This window comes from Rhagoletis zephyria, unplaced genomic scaffold, assembly GCF_001687245.7.
Source record: "Rhagoletis zephyria isolate East Lansing unplaced genomic scaffold, Rhagoletis_zephyria_1.1 Rzeph_scaffold_00206, whole genome shotgun sequence".
Classification (NCBI taxonomy): domain Eukaryota; kingdom Metazoa; phylum Arthropoda; class Insecta; order Diptera; family Tephritidae; genus Rhagoletis; species Rhagoletis zephyria.
The window spans coordinates 205,902-232,236 of NW_016157290.1; the positions used below are offsets into that span (position 1 = coordinate 205,902).

Below are 26,335 nucleotides of genomic sequence, written 5' to 3' on the forward strand. Positions count from 1 at the left end.
GGTGATGGCGAATATCGCAGACGATTTAACGATGAGCTGTATGAGCTTTACAACGATATAGACATAGTGCAGCGAATTAAAATTCAGCGGCTCCGCTGGCTTGGCCATGTCGTTCGGATGGACAGAAACGCTCCTGCTCTGAAAATATTCAACGCGGGCCGCGATGCTGGGAACAGAGGAAGAGGAAGGCCTCCTCTGCGTTGGAAAGACCAGGTGGAGAAGGACTTGGCTTCACTTGGCATTTTCAATTGGCGTCAGTTAGCACAGAAGAGAAATGACTGGCGTGCTGTTTTGGACTCGGCCAAAATCGCTTAGGCGGTTACAGCGCCAAATAAGAAGAAGAAGAGAATTAGAACGAACGGGGGTAGAGGTACGGCTCCAGATAGAAAAAAGGCAAAAAATATAACCTTAAGCAAAAGCAGATGTACATATGTATGTGTGTATATTGGTTATGAGACAAAATAGATATGTATCGCAAGTTTCATTTCTCCAGTGTGGCCCAGGCGCACTTACTTTTTTTTTTTTAATCTGACCTTTTATTCTGTTCATTCAATTATGTCGAAAAGGTGCTTCTATTACTTTTTTTAGTTAGACAGCACATTGAAATATTTATGTATAATCGACCGAGCAAAATTACAAATACATACATACTTCGCCGACCTAAACGGGGTTAGATCGCCGAAACATCTATATGAACTGACGGACGAAGTCCAGGGGTTCATTAAGCAACCTCTGGACCCGACAGCGTACAGACAGGCCCTGAACGGCATTCACAGGGACTCAGTCTCGAGTTATGTAGACTCTAGACCTGTGAATGCCGTTCTAGGCATACCACCCCCGGACATAGACGAGACAGAGCTTCATCTGCCTCGGGAGACACGCACTACACTCGCTCAACTTCGCTCCGGCTACTGCAGCAGGTTAAACTCCTACTTGAGTAGGTTGAATGAGGATGTGCCGAACGAATGTCCGGCATGCGGAGAGACCCCACATGACTCGAACCATCTCTTCGCATGCCCGGAAAACCCGACAACCCTAACGGCCTTGTCCCTGTGGACAGAACCCACAGAAGCTGCACGCTTCCTAGGGTTGCCGTTAGTGGAACTTGACGACAACGACTGAGATACCAACCGATCGGGGCGGGGTTGTTGTAGCCGCTACAATAACAACAACAACAAATACATACATAGATATTAATACTACAAAAGGTAATGCTCGAGCAGAACTCCTCCTCGAAAAAAAAGTTTAGACAATAATGCAGCGGTTATTACTCTCAAAGGGGCAGTTTTACAACCATTAAATATGGCCAAAATGTATTAGCACTAAACACAGCCCCCATTTGACCTGGAAAAAACGAGGCAAAGCACTTTTCGAATAATTTTTCGTAATTCTCACCCAATATTCACATGTTAACAACATCTACATACGTATGTATGTATGTATGTAAGTGAGTGCACTCACATGAATTTTGAAACTACGGCTGCTAATACATAAAAGTCATGTGGCTGATATATTTTGTATTCAGATAAAGCTCCATAAATCTTTGTAAACGTGCGCGCTAACAAGTTACAAACAACAAAAACATAACGCAAGTACATACGTATGTTTGTATGTGTGTATGTGAGCGTATAAATATACAAAAATGTATAACAAAAACAATGTAGTTAGTCAGTAAGCGATGCTACCATTAACAATAACGGGTTCAACAAATTTGTGCAAATGGTTTTGGCCAAATTATAGCTCCGTTATGCTACATAGTGCTAAAGTTAGCACAATACCTCACTCAAATAGTTTACACCAAACATATTGGCAGCAAGTTAAAATATAAGCAAATGGCAACAAAATATGCACAAGCAAAAACAACAGTTGCAAAAACTTATTGCCAGGGCCGTTAGGGAAAAGTAAACTTTTTGGCTTTCAAAAACTAACAATTTGACTTATACATACGACATAGGCAGCGACCCACTCACCCGTTTAACTTTGGATTGATGAAGCAGACAAGTCTTCTACTAAATGTGCACAGTTAAGCTGCCACTTGGATGCAAACTTCAATGAAATCGTCTAAACCAGAGCTATAATTTACTTGCAACAAGCAGACAACTTTCTAAACTCGCACAATGTTGCATAAACCAGAGAGGCGTTTCGAAGAAATAACAAAGTGGCAGATTTTTTTGGGTTAAAAGTACTTGTAAATAAAAGTACTTCAAATACATATGAATACAAACATATATACATATGTACATACAATGTACACAAAATAAGCAGCCAGACAATGGATCAGCTAGCAGAGTTTTGTGGATTTGAGCTGAAAACTTTTCACATAGTCCCTGCAGATCGGCTGTGCTCCCAGGCGACACTCGAATTTTTTTTTGGTCAAAGTAGCTGAAATTAGAAAAAAGAAAATTTCCCACAAGTAGTTATTCACATGGAGTTTAAAATTGGTTAGGTGGATTTTGTCGGCAAAAGTATGGAGTTTGTTTTAGTTGAATCTTCAAACATTTTAGTTTTGCTACGCTCTAACTACAAGAGCGTTAGGAGCTAGTTTTTGAGATATCCCATTACTATTTTCATTTGGTAACTTACCAGCTAAATATGCATACATTTGAACAAATTTTACTGTTTTTACAAGCTTTTATTATGTTTAACCTGTGTGTAATCAAATCTTGTAAATAATAAATTTTTAACCAACTTCCCGATGAGCTAGAAACTTGAAAGTTTAAACTTAGACCAGAATCCGTTGACAATGCAAAACGAAAGCTTAATTAATCCCCTAAGTGACGCGGGTGTCGAGATATTTGGAAAGCCCGTATTTATGGACCGATATGGTTCATATTTGAGATGTGTATTACCTACATGAATAGGAACTCCACAAGAATTTTTACCCGATAGGTGGCGCAGCAGTCGAGTTATTTGGGCACCTCGTATTTATGGTACATTTTGTTTCATATTTAGAATGGTTATTACTTAAATGGAAAGAAAAGTTCCATAAAAAATTGAGCCGTTAGGTGGCGCAGGGTAGATTTTTTTATTACCCACCGAAAAACGTTTGTCTTTAAATAAAATAATTTTTAAATTACTTCTTTTAATCACTGTTTACTTTAATATGTCTTACATTTTGATCAATGGCATTTCGCCTTCTTCTCACCCAATTCATAAACTCAGGCTCCTAGAATTTTTTAAACTTTTAGATTAAATTCAATTAAGTTTTTTTAAAAACGATTTTTCAAAATCGTGCCGGACTATTGTTTGGGACATTTGTCCAGGGGCGGTAATTATTATAAGTAAAATAATTCAGCATTTAATCATTATTTTATGATTTTTATTTTGTTCGCTTAAAAATAATAGTTATTGCTGAGTTTTATTTTTTTGCTCAACGGAAATAATTATTTTATGACTTTTGTTTTTCGCTCAGAGATAATTCTAATTATTGAGTTTTATTTTTCCAGTTAAAAATTAAAAATATTTAATTAAAATTTAAAAAGCCATATAGACGCAACCTACTGAAATTTTGACCTGAAAATTTTGGGACTTAATCCTCTTATTAGGGTGTGTCGGAAATTACGCTGGTATAGATTTTGAGTTTTATGAATGATCATTTTTTATTCTTAAGTGAAAAAATAAAACTCAATAACAATTATTATATCTGAGCAAACAAATAAAAATCATAAAACAATCATTATTTTTGATCGAAAAAAATAATTAAGTAATACAATTTTTTTGAGCGAAAAAATATTAATAATTATTTTTAATCTTTATTGATTAAACTCGAAAAATAAAAAACCAGTGTAAGTGTAAGTATAGTTAACGCGCATAATAATAATAATAGACACGGTATTCTCGTAAAGCCCTATAAATCTCCTGTTGAACACTTCAAGGACCACTTCATCAAATATTGTCATTGTCCATGCTTCAGTGGTTTTCGTACTTCGAGAGAGGATTTTATTTCTCAATAGTCTGTAGTATAATTCTCGTTTATCACAAAACCGATTCGCCAATATCCAAATTAGAGAAGGTAGAAAAGACACTGCGTTTGTTGAGGCCGATGACGTGGATATCATCAGCAACATAAGATTAAACAAATTACCTGCCCTGTTTAAAATGTCATTTGGTCTGTATTTTATTCCAAGTAATCTTCTGCCATAGCGTTTCCTTATTTTAAAAGTAAAAATTATACACACAATGTATGCAAAGAATGTGTGTTTGACTCGTTATTAAAGAAGTACCTCGACACCGCCAACTTGCCGGAAACAAAACTACCCAAACAGTCGTAATAATTCATATAATTTAAATGTTGCTTAGTAATGGAATTTTGATGCCCTCCATCAACGTGAGGTTTAATTTTATTCAAATATCAAAGCAACCTTTAAAGGGAATCGTTACATATTATGCCTAGGTATATACTTATACATACATACATACATATCACTTCCACAGTCTCCACTTCACTTGTTTGTGTTTTGCTGGAAGCTACTCAAAGGGACCATTCNGCGTCGCGATCAAAAAGGCACACTTATGCTTTTCACGGGACATGAATTGGCAGACTATCTCATCAACTGGTATGATGCTACTGGTATTTATAGTAGTAGATGCTGATGCATAGCCTGCCAATTGACATCTCGTAGGACATCGCAATGCTAAAAATACCAGTCGCTAACATTGAAAAAGGATAGAACGTGAACTAGTTCGGCTGAAACGCAAACCGGTAGAATTCTAGTTCACAACTGGTAGCTTTCCCTGCAGGGTCATTCATTCGTTTCCTAATTCTTCTCAGTCTATGTTGCTTGTCAACATCAACATGAAAGAATCTGCCTGCGCCTATGAACCGTTGCTAACATCAATTGTGATTGCTGGCGTTGAAAGCTGTCAGCAAAATCTTAAGATTGCCTGCTTTTAGGCGTTCTAACTGTATGCTCGTTTGCGATTTTTGTTTTTGTTGTTGCTAAACATTAACAACGGTTGACGTTAATGAAATGCCAGCTGAGCCTATTAAAGCGACAGCTAAGCAAGTTTATTGCGGCCAAAAACGCTTAGCTTTAATGGACATTGATGCTGCGACATTTTTATTCAAATGGAATTTATAGAGAAAATCATAACCGTTTAATATTTAGTTGGCGCTAGTTTCTGCTTTGGGTTTAATAAAGATTATTTGAAGGTGTGGAATTTTATTAAAGTGTGTTATTTATACAGCAATAAAGAGCTTATTAGTGAACTGAGCTATAAGCTTTGCAATGCAATTAATGCTCGTTAATAGCTTCAAAAGTTATTAAGTTTATGTGTACATACATACCGTCATTTGGTTAGCAAAAAAAAAACATGAAAAAATATTTTGTTTTGTTTTGTTTACGATCACCCAAGCGTTGTCTAGCGAATCAACATTGCGTTCGCAGTTATCCAAATGTAAGAACTCCTTTGTAGAGTCCTAGTATTTCAGATATTAAAATTTACTTGAGTCTTGGTTGCTTAAAATCCTTCTGCAAGTTAAAAATTCCCATAAATTAATTTTTCACACTTTAACCCACAATTAAGTGCAAATTTGTGCAATTTCCGAAAACTTCTTTGAACTTTTTGGAACTAGTTGGCACATCAAAAGCAGACGCGACAATGAACTAAATAAACTCCTTGCATGCCCACCAGTTCTCAGTTTTAACTCTATGCCATCTACGCTTTCACTAAAGCGCGCACACTTACACTCGTAGATAAGCTAAGCGGCATTTTCAACGCTTAAACTTTCGCACTTTCACCCTATACAAAACTTGTAGCTAAACGGGATTACACTTTGCGTTAAAATTCAATCGCCTTACTAAGTTGTGCAAAACTGTTGGCGTGAACTTGTTTATTATGCGCATAACTTGAGGTAGGTAGGTATGTGAATATGTACATAAATATGTATGTATGTATGGATGTGTGCACCATGTAAAGTGTATTGAGAAGAAGCCTTGAAAGCATGCGCAAAATTTTGTTCTTTGGTTTTCAGATTAGAACATGAAAACTTACAAGCGTCTTGAGTTTCAATTGTTTTAGGAAAAAATTTGCAACAACAATTCGCATATGTATTGCGATACAGGTAATAGACATTCTAAGTTCCAAATTGAATAACATCCAAGCATATATAAAATGTTTGCAGTATCACCATCTGTATACATAGGTACTTCGCCAACCCATTAGAAATAAATAATATTATAGCAAATACAAGATTTTAGGAATGAGTATTAGGCATATGATGTCCTTTTTTCAGTATGACAATTTTTAGAGTAATTTGTTGACAACTAGTTATTTCTAAAACCCTTTTTTGCTTTCTGTATCATTTTCGATTATTGTTCACAAGTATCGTTCAATAAGCCATATATTCGAAAAAAAAAACAATTTTAGGGGAGACTGTGATGAGGCTTCCTTTGTCTTCAGATGCTGATTAAAAGATTTCATATTTAGGGTACTCACAGCTCTACATTATCTACTGTGTTAATTTTGCCACCTGGTAACTTTAAAACATTTTACCATGTGATAACTTTGTTTGTTGTTGGTTCCCATACTAATTAGAGATAACAATTTTTGGGCAAAATTACTCGACTTTGTGTCATGTTTCTGTTTTGTGTTAAACTGGCATATCTGATCAGCTAATTATTCGCGCTAAGAAAAAATGGAAAGTGAAGCAGGAAAACATAAGGTGGGCGCATTTTGAAAGATTTTTAAATATATATCTGACTATATTTGTTTTATTGACTATTTGAAACACATGTGTGAAGGGTTGTTCATAGTTCATGTGTGTTATCTTTTCAAAATTACACCGAAGCTCCCTCTCTTTCTGCCGTGACCCAAAGCTCCACCCGGATTGGTTGTCGGAATTGAGTATAGCCGTCCAACTGTAACTGCATACCCATAAGAACGGCTATACCCCATTGCACTCCACCAATAACGTAACGAACCAAGCAAGAAGGCTTTCGGTGCTTCCGAGAGAAGTATTCTACGCAAGATCTACGGCCCTGTTCGTGTGGACGACGGGTATAAGAGAAGATGGAATGACGAACTATATGAGCTTTGTAACGAAATGGACATAGTTAAGCGGGCAGGTTATACGCATGCATGACGACACTCCGATAAAAAGACCCTCACCCATGGGTGGACAACGAAAGCAAGGCCGCTAACGAACAAAATGGAGGGACCAAGTGTAGAAGGACCTCGGTATGAGCAAGTGGCGCAAATTCGCACAGTACAGCGGCAATTGTTTGTACTGCCAAATAAGAAGAAGAAGATATGCCAATTGGTACGAGGGTAATCCCAAAAGTACCGGACATTACATATATACGGGTAGTTTAAATAAAATAATTACAGTAAACGGTAATAATTATCATCTTTCAACTACTTAAGTTATAAATTTTATGAAATAGTTTTTAAACAGCCATCCAAATGAACGCTTTTGCGAGTTTCTGTGAGCATCGTTATGCCATGTAATACTTTCATCTGAAAGGTCTAAGTCCAATCGATATTAAAGCCGAGTTGGATTTTACTTTTGGGAGAGTTTGATCCATCCGGTTAAATACAACGACTGCTTTATAGATCACATGTTATATGATGATAGCCCAGTTATACATACTTAGGGCCAGTTGTTCAATGTCTGGTTATCACTACTTTCCGGTTAAGCATCATTATCGACGTTTTCGACATCATGCATATAACATGTGATCGCTAAAGCAGTCGTTGTATTTAAACAGAGCTTCTACCTCCGATTAGTGCTAATCGTGTAAGTGGGTACCCAACGCATAGCACTTAATATGTAGAATTCTAAGTGAAGTCACTAAGCCAGAAAATGTAAAAAATCGACTAAATTTAATGACCGACGACTTAGGACCGTTTGCAACATGTCTGGTTAATTCTAACTCCCAGTTAAACATCGTTATCGCCGTTATCGATACCAATTGAGTGTTTGACAAGTTTTTACAGCAGCTTATGCTTCCTCATATTATTTTCTTTTTCTAAGTCTTCAAAAAAAACGCTCGGTGTTAAAGAATTTGCCAACAATAAAGAGGTAGAGTCTATGGTTTATATTTACTTATTTTCAGGAGCCTGACAGTTCCTACAGCAAAGAAAGTATCGAGCACAAAATAAAAACTATTTTCGCAATTACTTTATTGTTTCCTTTGTCGGGTACTTCTGGGACCGCCCTCGTATACGGGACTGTAGCAGTGAAATAGTGTGAAATAACACTGTAACAGCTCAGGAGTATAACAGTATGTCTCTTTTTTAATGACCGGGAAAGTTTCAGGCAAAAGAGTACGAATTACTCTCACAAAAGAGAGGAAACTACGAAATCTCATTTACGTTCCCGAATTTAAACGTCAAACCGGTAGTGAAAGTAATTTAAAAATTAGATTAAATTAACTGTGCATATTTAAGATATTTTTTTCCCTTATAACTCAAAGGAAAACTATAAAATTTGCATTTTTTAGTTTAGTAAACTTAAGTCACTTTTAAAAAGGATCACCCTACACAAGCCTCTCTATGGAAGTGGAACGACGTTTTTGCTGTAATTCGTTTATAGCCGAATTAACGCCGCACTACATAAGATCTTAAATAAGTAATATTATATATAGGCACTTTTTAATATTTTATGGACTTGCGTAAATTTTACCTATGTATTTATGTAAGTACATATGTATGAATATATACAATGTATATCTAACTTCAACAACCTTAAAGCTTTACATTACAAAAAGAAGTTTAAAGCGATTAAAGCACATATGGCAAATATTTTGTTGTAAATGACGGTTCAATGAATATCTGTAAATCTGTATGTAGTTGTAATGAAAATGATTCTCATAAAAACCCTTTGTCGTTGGAAGGCTCAACACAAATTGATAAAGCAGCTGGGCTACACACCGAACAAAGATTGTATGTACGACTTTGCCCTGCGTGGTGTGCGCATTCATAAGCACCTATGTACAAATATAATCCTATTATACATACTTTATATTAAAGTTAAAGTGTTCCACACGGAAATATTGGTCTACATATAAATTTATATTCGTACAGGTATGTATGTTTGTGTGTAAATCTTTAAGTGTACGTGGCGTATGAGTGACCAAAAGTAGATAGCGATCCATATCGTACCTTAATTTCTTTGTAATATTAGTAATATCCGTTATTATCCAAAGGTTACATTCGTTGTTGGTCCCTTTCGATTGTAATCTTATATTGGCTTTAAGATTACATCTGCAAGGTAGTATACATTTTATGAAGTGAGTATAAAGACTGAAAATTAATGCTGTAACAACTATAGCGGTAAAGTGGTCCCAGTGGTGAAATGGGAATGCCTAACCTTTTTCTACCAAGACAATATTAACAACTACGGTTGAATGAAAAGATGCATCGCAATGTAAGCGAGCGGATGGTGTGTAGTTCTGAAGTCACAAACAAAACAAGTGGCAAGTACTTTATTTTTAATTTTTATTTTTTTTAATTCTATATATGTGACCTGGTCTACGAAAAGGGAGCTTACGTGCGAAAAAAGTTTTCTGTGAAAAAGCTGTTAAAAGTGAAAATCATCTCATCTACCATCCGAATCAACCAAAAAGTGAAAATTGATTTTTTGACACCTAAGCCCCCTTTCCGTAGACCAGGTCACATATAGATTATATTTATAGTTTCGTATAGCGACATACACATTACTTTCGTATGACATCGTTGTGGAGAAATTCTTGCATCTTTTGGTGCGTAGGTTATAGGGGTTATACAGAAATACATTATTTAATATTCAAAGTCAAGGAAACACAAAGTGTATAAAACATTTAGAATGTTGACAGAATTAGTAAATACTTACTTTTTGTTATTGCATTTTTATTTTAAAATTAAATTTAACCAGCATGTAGAAGGCTACGAGATATGCATTTCTCAAATTTAATAGTAATATTTTTTTATCAAACACCAACAAATAAGAAATTATGATTATTATTAAGCTTTAGACGATTTTTTTAATTCATAAAAAAATATGAAAGCAGTTTTAACCACGTGGCGCTGACCTTATAGCTCATGTATGTACAAGAGCCTTGAAACAACATTTTTATAAATTCTCACATAAATAAATAAAAATTATTACCTGTATATCTTAAACATAAAGAGCAATAAATAGTATCGTTGGTATTGTAAATTTAAATCAACTCAACAGAAAGATGGTTCGGCAAACTTGTACTTCAATTAACTTGATGCGTTTTAAAAATATGTACATACTTCAGAGATACATACACCCCTAGAAATTTGAGGTGCCCTTTTGCACCTCAGAATGTACAGTTTTCCTTTTGTTTGTTTCATATTCATACATTTTTTTGTATAAAAATATAGCGTATTCTACTTGTAAATCCGATTTAAAATTGTATACGAATTTTAAAAAAGTGGGAACAAAGGGGTACGCTATCCTAATGACCTTCAGTGAGTAAGGTAATAATACTTTAAAAAGATTTAGGATATGCATTTTTGTAGCCCGTTCAGTTTTAATATATGTGGTCATAGGAAATAACCGCCTAAGTCGACTTAAGAAAGTATTGAGTTATATATGCTATCGTATTCTGCAACTACTATTCTAAGTGTATGTGAAATCCCCATCTCGCCAGCTAGGCAATTAAAAAAGCTATAGACGAGCATATTTTGGTTTCCCCATAAGGTTAACATTATCTACAATCCAAATGTTTAAAATATTTTTTTCTCGAACTTAGGTTTTTCGACTTGAGCGGTTATTGCTTATAACTACAGATGAAATGAAGTACAAATACCGTTGATTTAAAAAAAAAAATTTTGTTTGACGGTGCTGCGCATTTCCTTTCATAGTTTGAAGAACCAAATGCTGCATCAATCTGAAACTTTGGGTATATTAATGCTTAGCAATAAACTATCATTTGGCATACATATAAACTTGGTTTCCGATGTCGGCCAAACGGACGAAAATTACGGCTCCTCTTTCCTGCTTAACACTTTTGTAAACATTTTGAACCGCTTAAGGTCTTTTTTTTTGGAAAAAACAGTGTCAAAAAGACCCCTTCTGGTAAGAAGTAATGGTTAAAATCTTTCATGAAAAAAATTGGTGCTAAACTTTACTATCGATGTCTTAAGATTTGAGACTTTTGAGCCTACCTACCACGCTCCGCTGAAAATATCCTTCGACTCAGCAGCCATGGGTGGAAAACGAAATTAAGTGCGCCCACGAACTCAGTGGAAGCACTAAGTGTAGAAGGTCTTGTCTGCACTCGGGATGAATAACTGTCGCAAGTTCGCACAGTAGAGAGGCAATTGGAGAAGCTTTTTGGTTTCGTCCCAAGCCAAAAGACGGTTGTAGTGTCAAATAAGAGGAACAAGTAGAAGAAGAAGAATCTACTGTAAAAAGAAATTATGATAATATTGATCCAAATTCTTTTAGGGTTCCACGTCTGCTTCTTCTTCTTATATGGCGCTGTAACCGCTTAAGCGATTTTGGCCGATTTCAACAAAGCAGGGCAGTCGTTTCTTTTCTGTTCCAGCTGAAGCGAATTGGAAGCCAAGTCCTTCTCTACCTGGTCTTTCTATCGCAGTGGTGGCCTCCGTCTTCCTCTGACACCACCAGCGGGTTCCGAGTTGAATACTTTCAGAGCTGGAGCGTCGGTGTTCATTCGGACGACATGGCCAAGCCAGCGTAGCTGCTGTATTTTAATTCGCAGCACTATGTCCATGTCGTTGTAAAGCTCATACAGCTCATCGTTCCATCGTCTGCGGTACTCGCCATCGCCAAAGCGTAAAGGCCCGTAAATCCTTCGCAATATCTTTCTCTCGAATACTCCAAGAGCCGCCTCATCGGATGTTGTCATTGTCCATGCTTCTGCACCATATACCAGCACGGGCATGATGAAGTGGTTTCCACTGCCCCGAATAATTATTAACATATTCTTAGAAAGGGCTTTGCTGTTTACATTTTACGCAAATGTACTTAAGTATATTTATTTTATTTTTGAAATGAAAAATAACTATCTACAAATAATTATAATCCAAAAAACGCACTAGCTACTAAGGCTATCGGCCTACTTAAGTATATGTTAATATTATTTAGCATTACAAATGAAATTCAATAAGCACTTTAAGTCTCCACAAAATGTATTCGATATGAATCTTAAATAAATTCCTTAACGAAGTATGATTTTTGTGAATTTAAAGAACAGTTTTAAAAGAACCTCTGAAATACGGCCTATAAAAGCCCTTCTGAAAGCTCTTCTTTTGTACCGAAAGCAGAAGCCTTTCAATTTTCGCCAATACAAACAAAAATAAATAATATAAAAAAAACTTTTTAATATACAACGCTTTTATAAATGGACTAAAACGTAGAAAATAATACTTCTCAGTCCCATAGAATTTGTTTTGATAACTTTTGATTTTGAAATTTTAGCAAAAGTCATTATAAACAATCTATGAAATTGAAAATGAAAAACGTGGAGCGCATGCAATACAAAGCATTCGATTTAATTGACAATAGTCAAACTACATAACGTAGACCTAAAATTTCTACAGCGAAAGTAGAACTTTGAAATCGATTTTAAGCGGTCGTTATTCATATACCCACATACATACATACATATATTACTTTTCATATCAATTCAAGTGTATTACATGCGCCCCACGCTTTTCATTTTCAATTTCATAGATTGTTTATAATGACTTTTGCTAAAATTTCAAAATCAAAAGTTATCAAAACAAATTCTATGGGACTGAGAAGTATTATTTTCTACTTTTTAGTCCATTTATAAAAGCGTTGTATATTAAAAAGTTTTTTTTATATTATTTATTTTCTACTTTTTAGTCCTGTCTGAATAAAATTTTGCAATAGATATTAAAATAATTCAACGATATTAATAGAAAGGTGCACACACATGCATTTACATATGTATGTACATACAAACGAGCACCAATTAATTTTATTTAAAGAATGGCGTCTCGTCTATTTCCGGTGTAGCAAACGTATTAATAGGGCGACATCTAGATGTCATCTACCTCGCCCTATTCACTATGCTTTTTTATAGGAGCTTTTCAAAGCTTTGCTTTGGTGTCGGAACACAACATTGAAAGTTTCTGGATCCACAACATTGAAAGTTTCTGGAACACAACATTGCAAGTTGATAAAAGCGTTGTAAAAAGAGAACGGAATAACTCTCAGAAAGCCGTTTTGGAAGAGATTTTAGCTCTACTGGGTACTAGCGAGAGTCCCTACCGCAAGCTTTGTACAATATTCATATTCTATTTTTTACTACATTCAATAAACAGTATGAATGCACTCGCCTCGACATTGTAAATGACAATGATGAGCTTTCTAGCTTTTTTGGATGTTATTTTCATTCTGCTGTAATATAAGTACAATAACTGTACATGAAGTTAACTAATGTAAGTTTCCAAAAAAACAAGACAACATAGATCTTAAGGAAAATAAACAAAATCAAAGGGCACCACCATACGAAAAAGGACTGTCCGTTGAAATCAAGTACGGTTGGTCACCGCACCGCATTTAAATGTTGTCATCTAATATTTTTAAGCTTGCAATTTTTTGAGCTGCTGATATTTACGCGTTAAATGAAAAAATATATTATTTATGCTGGCGAAGAACATGGTGATATTTTTGTTTGGTATGCCTAACCGTTGAAACACAATACCAGCGAACAGCGAATTTAGTCCATCTAAGCGATGCTGACGTCCAACTTTCGCCCAGACAATTCGCTTACTGAAGCACATATAGAGCGTGGTTTAGTGCAGAAGGCTGTCAAAGGATAAGGTGACCATATTTCAATAAAGAAGCTTTGACAACGAATAGGGAAATGCCCGCAAGAATAAGCCTAAAATATGATAATAGTGTTTAAATATAACCACTATTAATCTGACGTTTTACGAAATTAGTCGCTGAAAGAAAAATAAAGGTTATTTTACTTTTTAACAAATATTTCGATAACTTTTAAAGTATGAGCACCTTGCTTCTTTTTACCTGAAATAAATCGAAGCGAAGTCGAGCGAACTTCGGCGTTTACTTTGGTTGTGCGCGTTCTCATATATTTCAGTGTGTTTTAATTTTCATAGCGTGATGCCGAGTTCTTATATGCCAAAATACAAAGCGACGGGTTATTATATTTCAAAACCAGATGGAAAAGGCTAAATCCACAATCATAGTTGATTACATGATATGTATAAGTGCTCTGCTTTATACTTTTGTATTAAAAAATCAGGGTAATTTTATACAAAAGAAATTACTTGTCCGTTTAGTCTGAAATTTTGGGGCTTTGGGAGGTGATTGGCAGTATAAGCAAACAAAATGTGCTTATAGGTTGCTAATAAAAAATATATCCATTTTAACTTTAAACTTTATAATCCTTATTGTACATTTCCCTCCCCATTGCTCTTTTGGGAGGTTCTATAATCAACCCTCACACTTAAGCAACCTTTACTTATAAAACCAAATTTACGAAATACTAATGTTGGAAGTTCTGTTTTTTTTTTTTGTGCAAATATTGTGGAAATCCTATATATTCAAGTATGTTCCGACATTAATACACTTCAATTTCACATTCTTGTGTTTTGATACACAGTGAAAAGAGTTTGGAACTTAATTTTGTTTTTTCAAAAGTTTTTGCCGTTGAAATAAAAATTCCACGATGAAAACAAAAATACCACCAGAAAAAAGTTAGGTAATAATTTAAAAAAATTTATTGAATGATTGATAGAATGTCGAAACATGCTTGATTATTTATGTTTTTTTAATCTTTCAGAGAGCTTGAGGAGATTTTTGTATTTCCGCCAATACGAGTGTACTTTTTTGTTATTGTTTTAAAATGCCAAAAGTCCTTTAAAAATTAATAACATGAAAAATAAATATAGTTGAATGCGACATAGCGCATTCTGTAGTGTTTTGATTTGTGTGTGTGCATGTGTTTCTGCTGGGCAAATAAATATGTATGTATATCGATATGTAAATAGCTATGGTAACAAGTAATGCCAACGGCGGAATTTGAGGAATTGCGTTTTTTATGAAAATGGATTGCAGTTTATAGAATTTTTCTGTTTGTTTTGTGCGAGTTACATAGTTTAAAGTTTTGTAGCAAAAAAAATATCGTTTATATGTATGTGTGTGAAAAAAATTTAAAAATACTACATAGGCTTTGCACGAATGCGTTCAAAATATTTTGAAAAAAAAATAGTTCAATGCCCAAATTTTTACCAAATACTAATAATGGATGTAAATAAAGACACACTGGTTTTGTACTAACCACAAAAGATCGCATACACTGTGTGTGTAACCTAACACTACACTCACAAATTTTAAGGCACAAAAAATAAAAAATAAAAAAACACCAACAAACAGAAGAAATTTTTCACTCTTGCAACTTAAATTCCTGCTGTTTAACGATTTTTGTTTTGTGTTTTGGAAGAAAATTGTTGGTACTTGCGCACAGTGTGGCGACTAGAAGCAGCTAGATGGACAAAACTATTTTATTAATGTTAAAAAAAAAAAAAAACTATTTTATTAATGTTTAAAAAAATCAATAACTGGGGTCGGAAATACCCCATTGACCCAAAACTTTGTGGTAAATGTTTTAAAATACAACAGTTATATGGCCGAATGAAAGTTCTTTAGAAGGAGAATTATAAATTTTAAAATATCTTATATCTTAAAAAAAAAAATATTTCTGGTTTTCAAATTAAAAAAGAGTAATACTTTTCAAAACTTTTTGTTTCATTAACACTTCTCCCAAAAATTAAAAAAGACAAAAGTTAATTTTGAAATGTAGCGGTTTTAATTCAAAAAAATAGTATGTTAATACATACATATTTATGTGCATAAATCTGTATACAGAAATTTCAAAATCTTTACCAAACCAGTACACGTTTTAAATTTGAAATAAAACTTATATGTATTAGAGCTCTCGATTTTGTTCGCACATTTTCAAACAGCCCGGGTATATGAGCAGCGAGTACTCGCACATTTGTTCAATGCTCATTACTCGAAAATTTTCGAGCATGAGCTTGAGCAATTCGAGTTTTTTCGAGTAGTTTGAGCAATGTTTTTTTTTATTATATTGACATTTTTGGTAGCAACTTTTTAAATTTTTCAAATTATTGATATATAATGCAAAGATTGTTACATTGGTATTTAATCATATAATTTATTTAACATGAATTAGAAAGCAGCTGCTGACAAATACAATTTACAAATTTTCTTTTGTTTATGAAATTGTTCAAAAACTCGAAAGTTTTGAACAAACATTTGAGCAGTTGAGCAATGAACGAGTTTCGAGCGAGTATCGAGCTACTCGCATTGCTCGATATCCGGGTATCTAGAGCTCTAATATGTATGTATAAAAAATAAAAATGTAAATGGAAGTATAAGGTTCGCCCTCAGTTTTCAAAAATAATACCATCATCTTCCTTACTATTTGAATCTTCATACTGCTTGTTTACTGATATTCTACAAAAATAATTTGCATTGATATTTCGTTTGGAGTATTTCTCGTGCAACATTGACCTTTGTCCACCTAGCTTTTACTAGTCATATGCAGATAATTCGTATTCCAATATTCGAATAACAGATCAAAAAATCCGAATAACCGGATATCCGGAGAACAGATATTCGGATTTTATCCGTAAAGATGAATATCAGAACGGCTATTCGAATTTACGGTTAGTCCCAGCCTTAGTTTCTGCCGCAAGTAGATGGCACCTTCTTTGTAACGAATATACAAAAATTCGCGAATTTGAATTTAAGTTTGCGCTAAACTCTTTTCCCTTTAACTGCACTTTCCACTCAAACTTTTAACTATTAGTATACTATTAACTACTCTAATTACTTTCTAATTGCCGCGCTGTACTTTCTTGCACATTCACATACATAAACACAAACGCATTTGCATTTCAAAACACATACATACACATGTACATATAATCTCAGTCTGTTGCCGTGCAATGCGAATTCGTTCACTTAAAAGTTAGATTAATGACAGCTTTGTCAAGCACTTACTTACATTTGTACATACTTACACACATGTGTACATAAACAAATCCATACATAAGTAATTAAAAATATAAAACGCCTTTCTACACTGTACATAAATAAAAAGTTTATACATTTTCTTTTTTTTTTAATTTAACTTTGTTTTCTAAAATTAAAACTTGATTTCGATCCTCACCTGAAACACGCAAATGTTCCAAATGCTCTGACAAGAGTTATATTCTCAGCCTTACACATTTTCTTTATTCGTCTACTTTCCCCAACACTTTTAATTGATTTTTTGTGCATTCACTTGTGTTTCATGCTCTGTGTTTGCTTTTTGTACTTCCTGCAGCCTTAAACAAAATTTACACGCTCTTATTAAGCAGCAGCAGCAACAGCAGCTTAAGCCATGTGCTGTGGGGCGGCAGTTTGTGCCAAAACAAAGCACACCAGAACACACAAACGAATCAACTCTACCAAAAATAAACTCAAAACTCAAACCGAATTTCTGTTTACTAACTATTTTTGCATTTTCGCACTTTCACTTGCCACTGCTGGCACTAACCTCCTAAATACTACATATGTACGTCCACCTCTCTTGCTTACACAACTCGCACATGCCACACTTGAATTTCCCTAACAATGCCAATGTGAAAACAATAAAACCGAATTAATACGAAACACGCGAGAGAGTGATGTACAAAACTTTGCAAATGTTTGAGTTTTTGCGCTGTAATGCAAACTTATTTATACTTTTTTGTTTAATTTCGAATGCGTAAAAGTTAAGAATCCCTTTCTGTTTTTTTTTTCTTTTTAGCTTTTGCAGTTTCTTGTGTTATTTTCTGTTTTTGTTCAACGAAAATATATAAGTTTTCATTATTTTTATGTATAACTCTAATCATATTAAAAATTGTAGAAAATAATTTTGTTTTAATTTCTTTTAAATTTTTTCACAATAAAAAAATTCAATACAATACAAATACTAATAAATTTCTGGTATTCTTTTTTCTCCTCCAACTTACCCTTAACCACCTTTCCCTCATCAATTCCAAAACTATCCAACTCACAGACGCCTCGCCGACGAAGATGACGAATTATCCGAGGTGCAACCAGATGCTGTACCGCCTGAGGTGCGTGAGTGGTTGGCCTCCACGTTTACGCGGCAATCAGCGACTACACGCAGACGAAACGATGAGAAGCCGAAATTTCGTACTGTTGCCCATGCAATACGCGCTGGTATATTTGTGGATCGAATATATCGTAGCGTCTCGCGTACGGCGCTCATGCAATTTCCGCCTGAAGTTGTCCAAATACTTAAGGTAAGTGCTTAGTCATGGCAAATAAGTATTTATTTGTTTTATTGAATGCGAATAAATGAGAACTTGCCAAAAAGTACTGTTCTGACTTCGTTTGCGATAAGGCTTCGAGTGGATAAGGAACTTATAGCTGAGTTAAGCGCTGAGCTGATGAGCACGATAGCAATTCTGTGCATCAATTTTAACTCTGCTGCTGGTGTGCGTACTTGCTGGCATGCACTGCGCTTATTCTTCCACCACTCACTGAATATCACATTTTCCAGTACAGCTATGGGCTCTCTCAGTGCGCGAGCTCTAAAGCAAGACCGACGGGAAAAGTCTTCAAGTAGTTGTTTTCTTTGTTAGAAACAATTATTTTAGTTTTTTTGACCAGGTCTGATGCCTCACTGATAAGGTCCCATCAATTGGTTCATAAAATCTTTCAGTATTTAGCACAAAGACGTTGATTGTATGCCATATTAACGAGGCTTATAGGAATCTTAGGTAATTTTCGGGCATGCGTCCTACCAGCTCTGTGTCATCAGCTTTAGTAGCAGGATTGAGGGTAGAGTATATAATTTCTCGGCTGTCCGTTGTGAATTGCCGTACTGTTGGATCCACGCTATATATTGTATGCTCCTTACTTCTTAGAAGTCAATAGTGATGTTCTGAAAAAAGAAAGTCCGAACCCCTATACTAATCAGCTTAATGAAATACCTAGGTTATTCAATTATCCTAAGAGTGGTTCGCTAGAATTCTGAATTAATTCTTTGATCGTCCCTACTTTACACCCATGTGACCTAGTTCTACTCCTATTTTCGTGAAATAGATCGTGTCTAAGCACGGAAGCAATTTCCGTTTCGGGCATTCATTTAGTCCAGATCGATTGGGTAGAACTTAAAAAATCCTTTATCCATCCCTGGTTAGAACTCGCTCATATTCTTATCATCAAACATGAATTGACAAAAAAGGGGATGCAATCAAATTCCAGCTCCACGCGGCCATACGTTATAGTCCCTTAAGGAATACTTTATATTTGTAAAGAGTACCTAGTTATTGTAATTTCTTTCGTAAATATTTTTACTTTCTTTACAGAATTTGGATGACTGGTCATTTGATGTGTTCGCCCTAGCGGAAGCAGCTGGCGGCCAACCAATCAAATACCTCAGCTACGATTTGCTCAATCGCTATGGCATCATACATAAATTCAAGATAGCACCTGCCACATTGGAAATATTTTTGAATCGCGTCGAAGAGGGCTACTGCCGCTATCGCAATCCATATCACAACAACATTCATGCGGCCGATGTAACCCAAACGACGCACTATATACTCTGCCAAACGGGTCTCATGAATTGGCTGACTGACTTGGAGATATTCGCCACTTTGCTTGCCGCGCTCATACATGATTTCGAACATACCGGCACCACGAACAACTTCCACGTAATGTCCGGTTCGGAAAAGGCACTACTCTATAATGATCGTGCCGTTTTGGAGAATCATCATGTGAGCGCCGCTTTTCGTTTGCTCAAAGAGGACGATTGCAATATACTGAACAATTTATCACGCGAAGAGTTTCGGGAATTTCGTACACTCATCATTGACATGGTGCTGGCCACCGATATGTCCTTCCATTTTCAACAACTTAAGAATATGCGCAATCTGCTGACGCTCAACGAAGCGTCGGTGGATAAGTCCAAAGCGATGGCATTGGTACTACATTGTTGTGATATTTCGCATCCGGCAAAACGTTGGAATCTCCACCATCGCTGGACGATGTTGTTGTTCGAAGAATTCTTTCGACAGGGTGACCTGGAGCGCGAACTTGGCCTGCCGTTTAGCCCGATGTGTGATCGTAACAATATACTATTTCCAGAGTCACAGATCGGTTTTATTGATTTCATTGTGGATCCCAGTCTATCGGTTATGTCCGATATGCTGGAATATGTGTTGACACCGTTAGCGCCAATGTGCAAGACAACAAATGCGAGTATAGATGCTGGCGATGTGCCGGTTGATGGTGCGTCGGCAAGCGCACGCAGTCGGTTAAGCTCAAGCATCGACGAAGGCGGCACATCAACGGCTGCACAACAGGAGGAGGGTAGCGGAAAGCCTGCTAGTGGAAAAGTGACGCCAAAGTTTAGCATACGAAAACCATGGCTCACTTGTCTCAATGATAATAAAAAAATCTGGAAAGAGCAGTCGCTTAAGGGTAAGTGCGTTTAATTATAAATATCTGAGAAAAAAGTGTTAGGCAGGAAAGATTAAGCAGTTTATTTATTTACATAATAGTACGGGGAATAAAGACACTTTTCTTCAAAAAAGATCATTATTCAAAATGAGATTAAAACGAAATTAATCTTATGCTTGTGGGCAGATTCCAGATTTAAGCTCGGATCTTGAAGAAAAATTGTATACCTATTCAAGCGAAGCGGAGTGTATGTATGTACATGCGTATTTGTATAATATTATCTGACCCAATTTTTTTTTATTGGCATACCACAGAATTTTTCACGTTGAATGCGTCTATTTAGTTAGCGTTAATTACCAAAAAATGTTGTTAATTGAAATTCAATTCAACTTTGATCCTTCCTTAACTTTACCTGACCTTCGAAAAGTGCGTGCTTGCTATACCCACGAGCAATGGCCAAGGTTATTTGGGGCAGCATTGTATGTACACATGTACTATGTATGTATGTACATTGCCAAGGGCTTTTTTGTGCAAAATATTATTGGCTTCGTTAATTAATTAATACATTCTTTGGGATCAGCAATTTTGTTTCAGGTTTTATAGCCGATAACAGAGATGCATTATATGTATATCTGTACATATGTATGTAATTCCAATATCAACGAACAGCAGAAGAGCAGAAGCCTGAAATTGAAATTTAGTTGTTATTTATTATATCAAGAATCCGCTACCTTTTTGTACAGATAGCTTCGAATAAAATATTTTGTTATTACATATCGAGCCCTAACCGCCAAAATAGCGTAAGCGACATTTTTTTCAAAATTTTATTTTTGATGCAGAAATATTCCTAGAGCATCTAGATGCATTTCTGCATCAAAAATAAAATTTAGAAAAAAATTTTGCTTACGTTATTTTGGCGGTTAGGGCTCGATATTGATTTTATTTATATGATGGCGCCTATAAGAATGGAAATAAGTAAGACCTAATGCATGCCGCGCGGTGAGGGCTGCCAACCTTTGTTTTAATGTACACCGTAACTAAGAAGTCATTGCACATCTTTTTGCATAAGCTCTCAAACAAACTTATTCCCTCGAGTTAAGAAAAGAAAATTCAAACATTTTCCCCGACTAACCGAACGATCGCACGCAAACTTTTGGGCAAATATTCACCACTTTCATCTTCCTAATGAAATACACTGTTGGCATCAGCCTTGCAAAGCTTTGCTTTGGTACAACCAAAAACTCAATTTATCCATTTACATAATAATTCTTTGGCAATTTGCACAAACCACTGAAATTGTATGATTGCTATTTACAAAAGTTTTACAAATACCCAAGGCGTTTGATTGTTTAGTTGGTTAAGTGGAATCACCAGCTACGAGTGCCATTCATCCCGAACCTTCGTAAGTACGTATGTAGGATACAACGATTACTACTTCACCTAATTGGAGCACAAATTTGCTCATGACACAAGTGATTTCCCCATTTACGCACAGAAATCATTGCTCCAAGGCAATTGTGCTTGGTTAGCTGTTAAACAGAAATAATCTTCGAAACAACTCGTTAGCCAGTGAGGAGAGTGGGTGAGGGTGGAAGTTATTATGCGGAACCCACAATTTGCTAAATAGTCTTGTTCTCTCGCAGTCTATATGCCAGTCTGCACGAGTTATTTTGAAGAGAAAATTCATAGTTATTTGGGCTTGCTTGGTAGCGAATTATATTTTCTGATTATTGTTAATTACAGTAACTTAATATTATTTTGTAAAGTGGAAGAATGCTTTTGCTTAATTTGTCCTAACACTCATAGTTATTTACATATATCAATCAATGGAGTTAAGTATTTATAATGTATTGTTAAAGTAATTGAGTTATATGAGCCAGTAATCAGAGAGCTAAGCAGAAAACGTAAACTAAGTTACGGTAGGTTGAAATAACTTGCATACCGGTTTTCTAGCTCATCTGTGTGGTTCAGTGTTTAAGGTCTCTTTCCCGTTCTTGTTCTTGCTTTGCTTCATAATCGATTACACTAGTTTACACCAAGAAAAAACGCTGAGGCCGAAATTCGCATCATTTTCAAGATATCGTCACATTGCAATTTTTCATTAAAGAGAAAATGGTCGACCACAAAAATTTCTACTATCTCGAGAATCGGTTAACCCATCAAAACAAGTGACATGTCATACGAAAGGTAACTAAATTGACCATCTTTCGTTGGTAAATGATGTTGCAATATAGTACAAATTTACAAAATATCTACAAAGAATTTCACAAGAAATGGTATATAGTATACGACTTTCGAAAATTTGTTTTACTCCTTTTTTTTATTTATGGTCCGCCCTTTCTTCTTTAACCAAAACCCGTTTTGTGGCGATGTCTCGAAAACGACAAGCCAGAAAAAATATATATTATATATTATATTCTATTCGTTCTCGGATAAAAAGGATTGCATTGTTTATATTAGCCCAAAAGTAGATAGTACCAACTATCAGAAATTTATGCACATAATACCTTTTTGGGTACGTTTATCTACTTACGTCTAGTACGAAAATAACTTTTATGACGTCAGCGAAAGGATGGACACTGTCAAATCGACAAAGAGGGATTAGCACTCCGCGGAAGTCGCCACTTTTGTTTCGCTGTATCATGTGGAAAGAATATTTCGCTGCGCAGTTTCATGTCGTATCGCTAAGTGGGTTTTTTAACTTTACAGTTAGTATCATTAAAGCGCTTAAAATAAACATTTTGCTGCATATTTTTAAGCGCTATAACAATAACTACATGAAAACATGGTAATAATAACGCTGAGAAACATATACTTTTGGGCCGTAGATTACTGATCTGCATATCATTTTCCAAAACCTGGTCACTTTCTCAAGATCTTTTTATTTTAAGTTTGCATTTTGAATTAAAAAAATTGCAACTATGTACATATAACATGCGAATGAGTACTATTCCTTTCTGTTCATACAGCTGGATTCACTTGAATAGGTACACACTTTTTCCTCAAGATTCAATCTCGTATCTGGACTTTTAGCCATGATTGAAGATTATTTTTGGTCTCATTTTGAAGAATGATGAATTTCGAATAAAATCGGGAAAAATGAAGAAAACACCTTTATTACGTTGGATTTGATTAGCAATTTGATTAGCCCCCTTATAAAGTAGCCGCAATTTTCTCAAAGAGTATCGGATTGATTTCATACATATATCTCCATACCAAGCTCGAGTACTCTACAATGAAAACTTCCATGAAAACTTCAATGAAAAACGGTTTGTATGGGAAGAGCCACACCCCTTTTTCCAATGGCCCCATTTTTTTCATGACTATGCGATTGCTTTTGTATATCTCCATACCATGTTCAAGAACTCTATCATGAACACTTCCAGAGATATGCAGTATAAAATAATCGGTTTGTATGGAAGGTGCCACGCCCCCTGAACCTAGCGGTATGAAATATACTTTACATCCAATTCTCATACAACCACAAACACCGCGACACGAGATTTTTATATATTAGATATGTTATGTCTATTTATTCTAAAAACAAGATTGTATGTTCGGACTCGATACTTTAGAACTGTCCCGATTTTTGGCCACAGAAATCTGGTCACCGTATAAATATATATAACTCCGATCAACATTCTGCACTTGCCTTTGATAAATAGGATATTTCATGCGAGGGATTTGTTGAATGTTGCGTATACGCCATGTAGATTTATGGTAGGCCGAGGAGTTGATCCACATATTTTTTCACGTATCTGCCTAATTATATTTTAGTATACGTAACAAATTAAAATAAAACTACATACATACATGTTTAAAATTAAACTACAATCTTTTTATATATTTTGTTTTTTTTTCAGAGGAAGCCGCTCGCAATGAAAAAGCCGCTCAGAAAAAGGATGGTGATGAAGAGGAATAAATTCTGTATAAGTGCATAGTTGAATATATAAGAGCAACACCATAATTTGGAACTGAATAGAGACTTACATGTGTAATAAGTATGTATGTCTATTTAGCGAAAGTAGGAACAACAAAGAGATATATTTAAAAACACACACACACACTTACACACAAACACATTTATTAAATATACATACATATTTTACTTTAATGGTTGAAATTATTAGTTTTAAAAGCTTATATCGAAATCTTTTGAGATTGTAAACAGCAATTCGAGCGATTGCTGTGCCGCAAGAAAAAAAATATTACAAATAAATAAATAAACTAGTTTTTTAATTAACTTCGGTAAGCCAATAAAGCATAAATATGTTAATAACTATAATTATTATTAAAAATTCAACTGAAATTAATTATAACTCAGCATTTCTATGTATGTAGCGCAAACCGGCTAAATATTGACAATTACTTAAGCAAATAAATAAATATTATTAAAAAAAAAAAAACAGCAAACAATATTAATAGAGGGACATGAATTATGAAGAAATATTTTGGTTCACTTTTTTACATAAATGTATGTATCAAATTACAAAGTAATTACTGCTTAATGAAAATTTAAATGAGTTTGCAATGACATTTATGGATACGGCTGACAAAAGTAAGCACAACCACAACAAATACAAATTATATACCAGAATTTATTAACTCTTGCATTGCATAAAAGAGAAAAAGCTTCAAAGTGAAATTTCGCAAAAACAAATAGTGGTAAAATAAACCCAATCAATCAGCAACAATGACAAATTTTATTAAGCGTATATGTAGAAATAAACAAACAAGCATGCATACAATGTACATATATAATAAAATTAGCTACACATACATGCATACATACACATACATTTAATTTAGTGAATGCTGTTAGCCAAAACAGCATGCCAAATAAAATTAAAAGAAGTAACAAAATTTAGTGCAAAGCATACATATAACAGTACATAAATTCAAAATCTAAGTAAAATATGATTAGAGCGCTGCACATACAAACAAACATGAATAGCTATGTAAATATACATACATATGTATCTACATATTTAGGTGCATACATATGTACAAATGCACACATACATAAATAGTTTTTACTTATATAATTTTGAAGATGTACAATTGGCAATAAGTTAAAGTTGTGTGTAATTAAAATTTTAGAATTAAAAAAAAAAAAAACAAATATTGTTATATTTAATGTTTACTTTATGAATTGTTTAACTAATCCATATGCATTGTTGAAAGTCTCAAATTTAATTATAAGCTAAAATTACAATAAAATTTGCAAAAATAACACACAAATTACTTTTATTGTTTTCTTTTATGTTAACCTTCTGTTCTTGTTCGTTTTGTTTTTCAAAAGTCATTTAAACCAACAATAGTTACCATATTTGATGTGTAAATTGAATAATGCGTTGATAGTTGTTGCATACTTTAAGATGCATTTCAACAATTTTGATTGCATAAGTGCAAAGGGGCCAATTTTATATCTACATTTCACTATTGAGTTATATTGCAATAACTGGAAAAAATTAAAATTTTTAAAATTTTGCTTATTTCAGCTATAATAAGCACATTATACCGGGTCGTTCGAAGGACTAAAGAAAACAAATTTTAAGGATCTATCCTTCTATTTCAAGCTCATGTTGAAAGGATGTCGGAGCCATAACAAAATATTTTTTTTTTTGCCTCTAAGACAGTCGATTTATTTCAACTGGGATTTTCATGTGCAATATTTCACTCCAGAGGAGTTCGATAATTACTTTTAATGTTTGTTGAGCTCCCGAGAGTCGATTTCACATAGCTCAATCAGCTAACCGCGACCATAAGATATGGGCGTTTCCAGCGGAAGGTCTACCGTGAAAAAAATTTAAGGGATGTATCTAACTTATTTATAGGCCAATTTGGCTGCTTTTTATAATGTAAGAATTAAAA

At 34.7% G+C, this 26,335-nt stretch overlaps 1 protein-coding gene across 2 annotated transcripts in view; it reads left to right on the plus strand.

Moving 5' to 3' along the window:
• LOC108358093 (calcium/calmodulin-dependent 3',5'-cyclic nucleotide phosphodiesterase 1C-like) overlaps positions 1–24,908 on the plus strand; it is a 197,374-nt gene extending 172,466 nt beyond the window's left edge. For both annotated transcript variants that reach the window (XM_017609237.1, XM_017609238.1), the window contains 3 exons: positions 18,045–18,294; positions 19,366–20,482; positions 24,325–24,908. In XM_017609237.1, the coding sequence (XP_017464726.1) occupies positions 18,045–18,294; positions 19,366–20,482; positions 24,325–24,383 (1,426 nt within the window). In that variant the 3' untranslated portion in view covers positions 24,384–24,908. The remainder of the gene's footprint in view (positions 1–18,044; positions 18,295–19,365; positions 20,483–24,324) is intronic.
• The last annotated feature ends 1,427 nt before the right edge of the window (positions 24,909–26,335 follow it).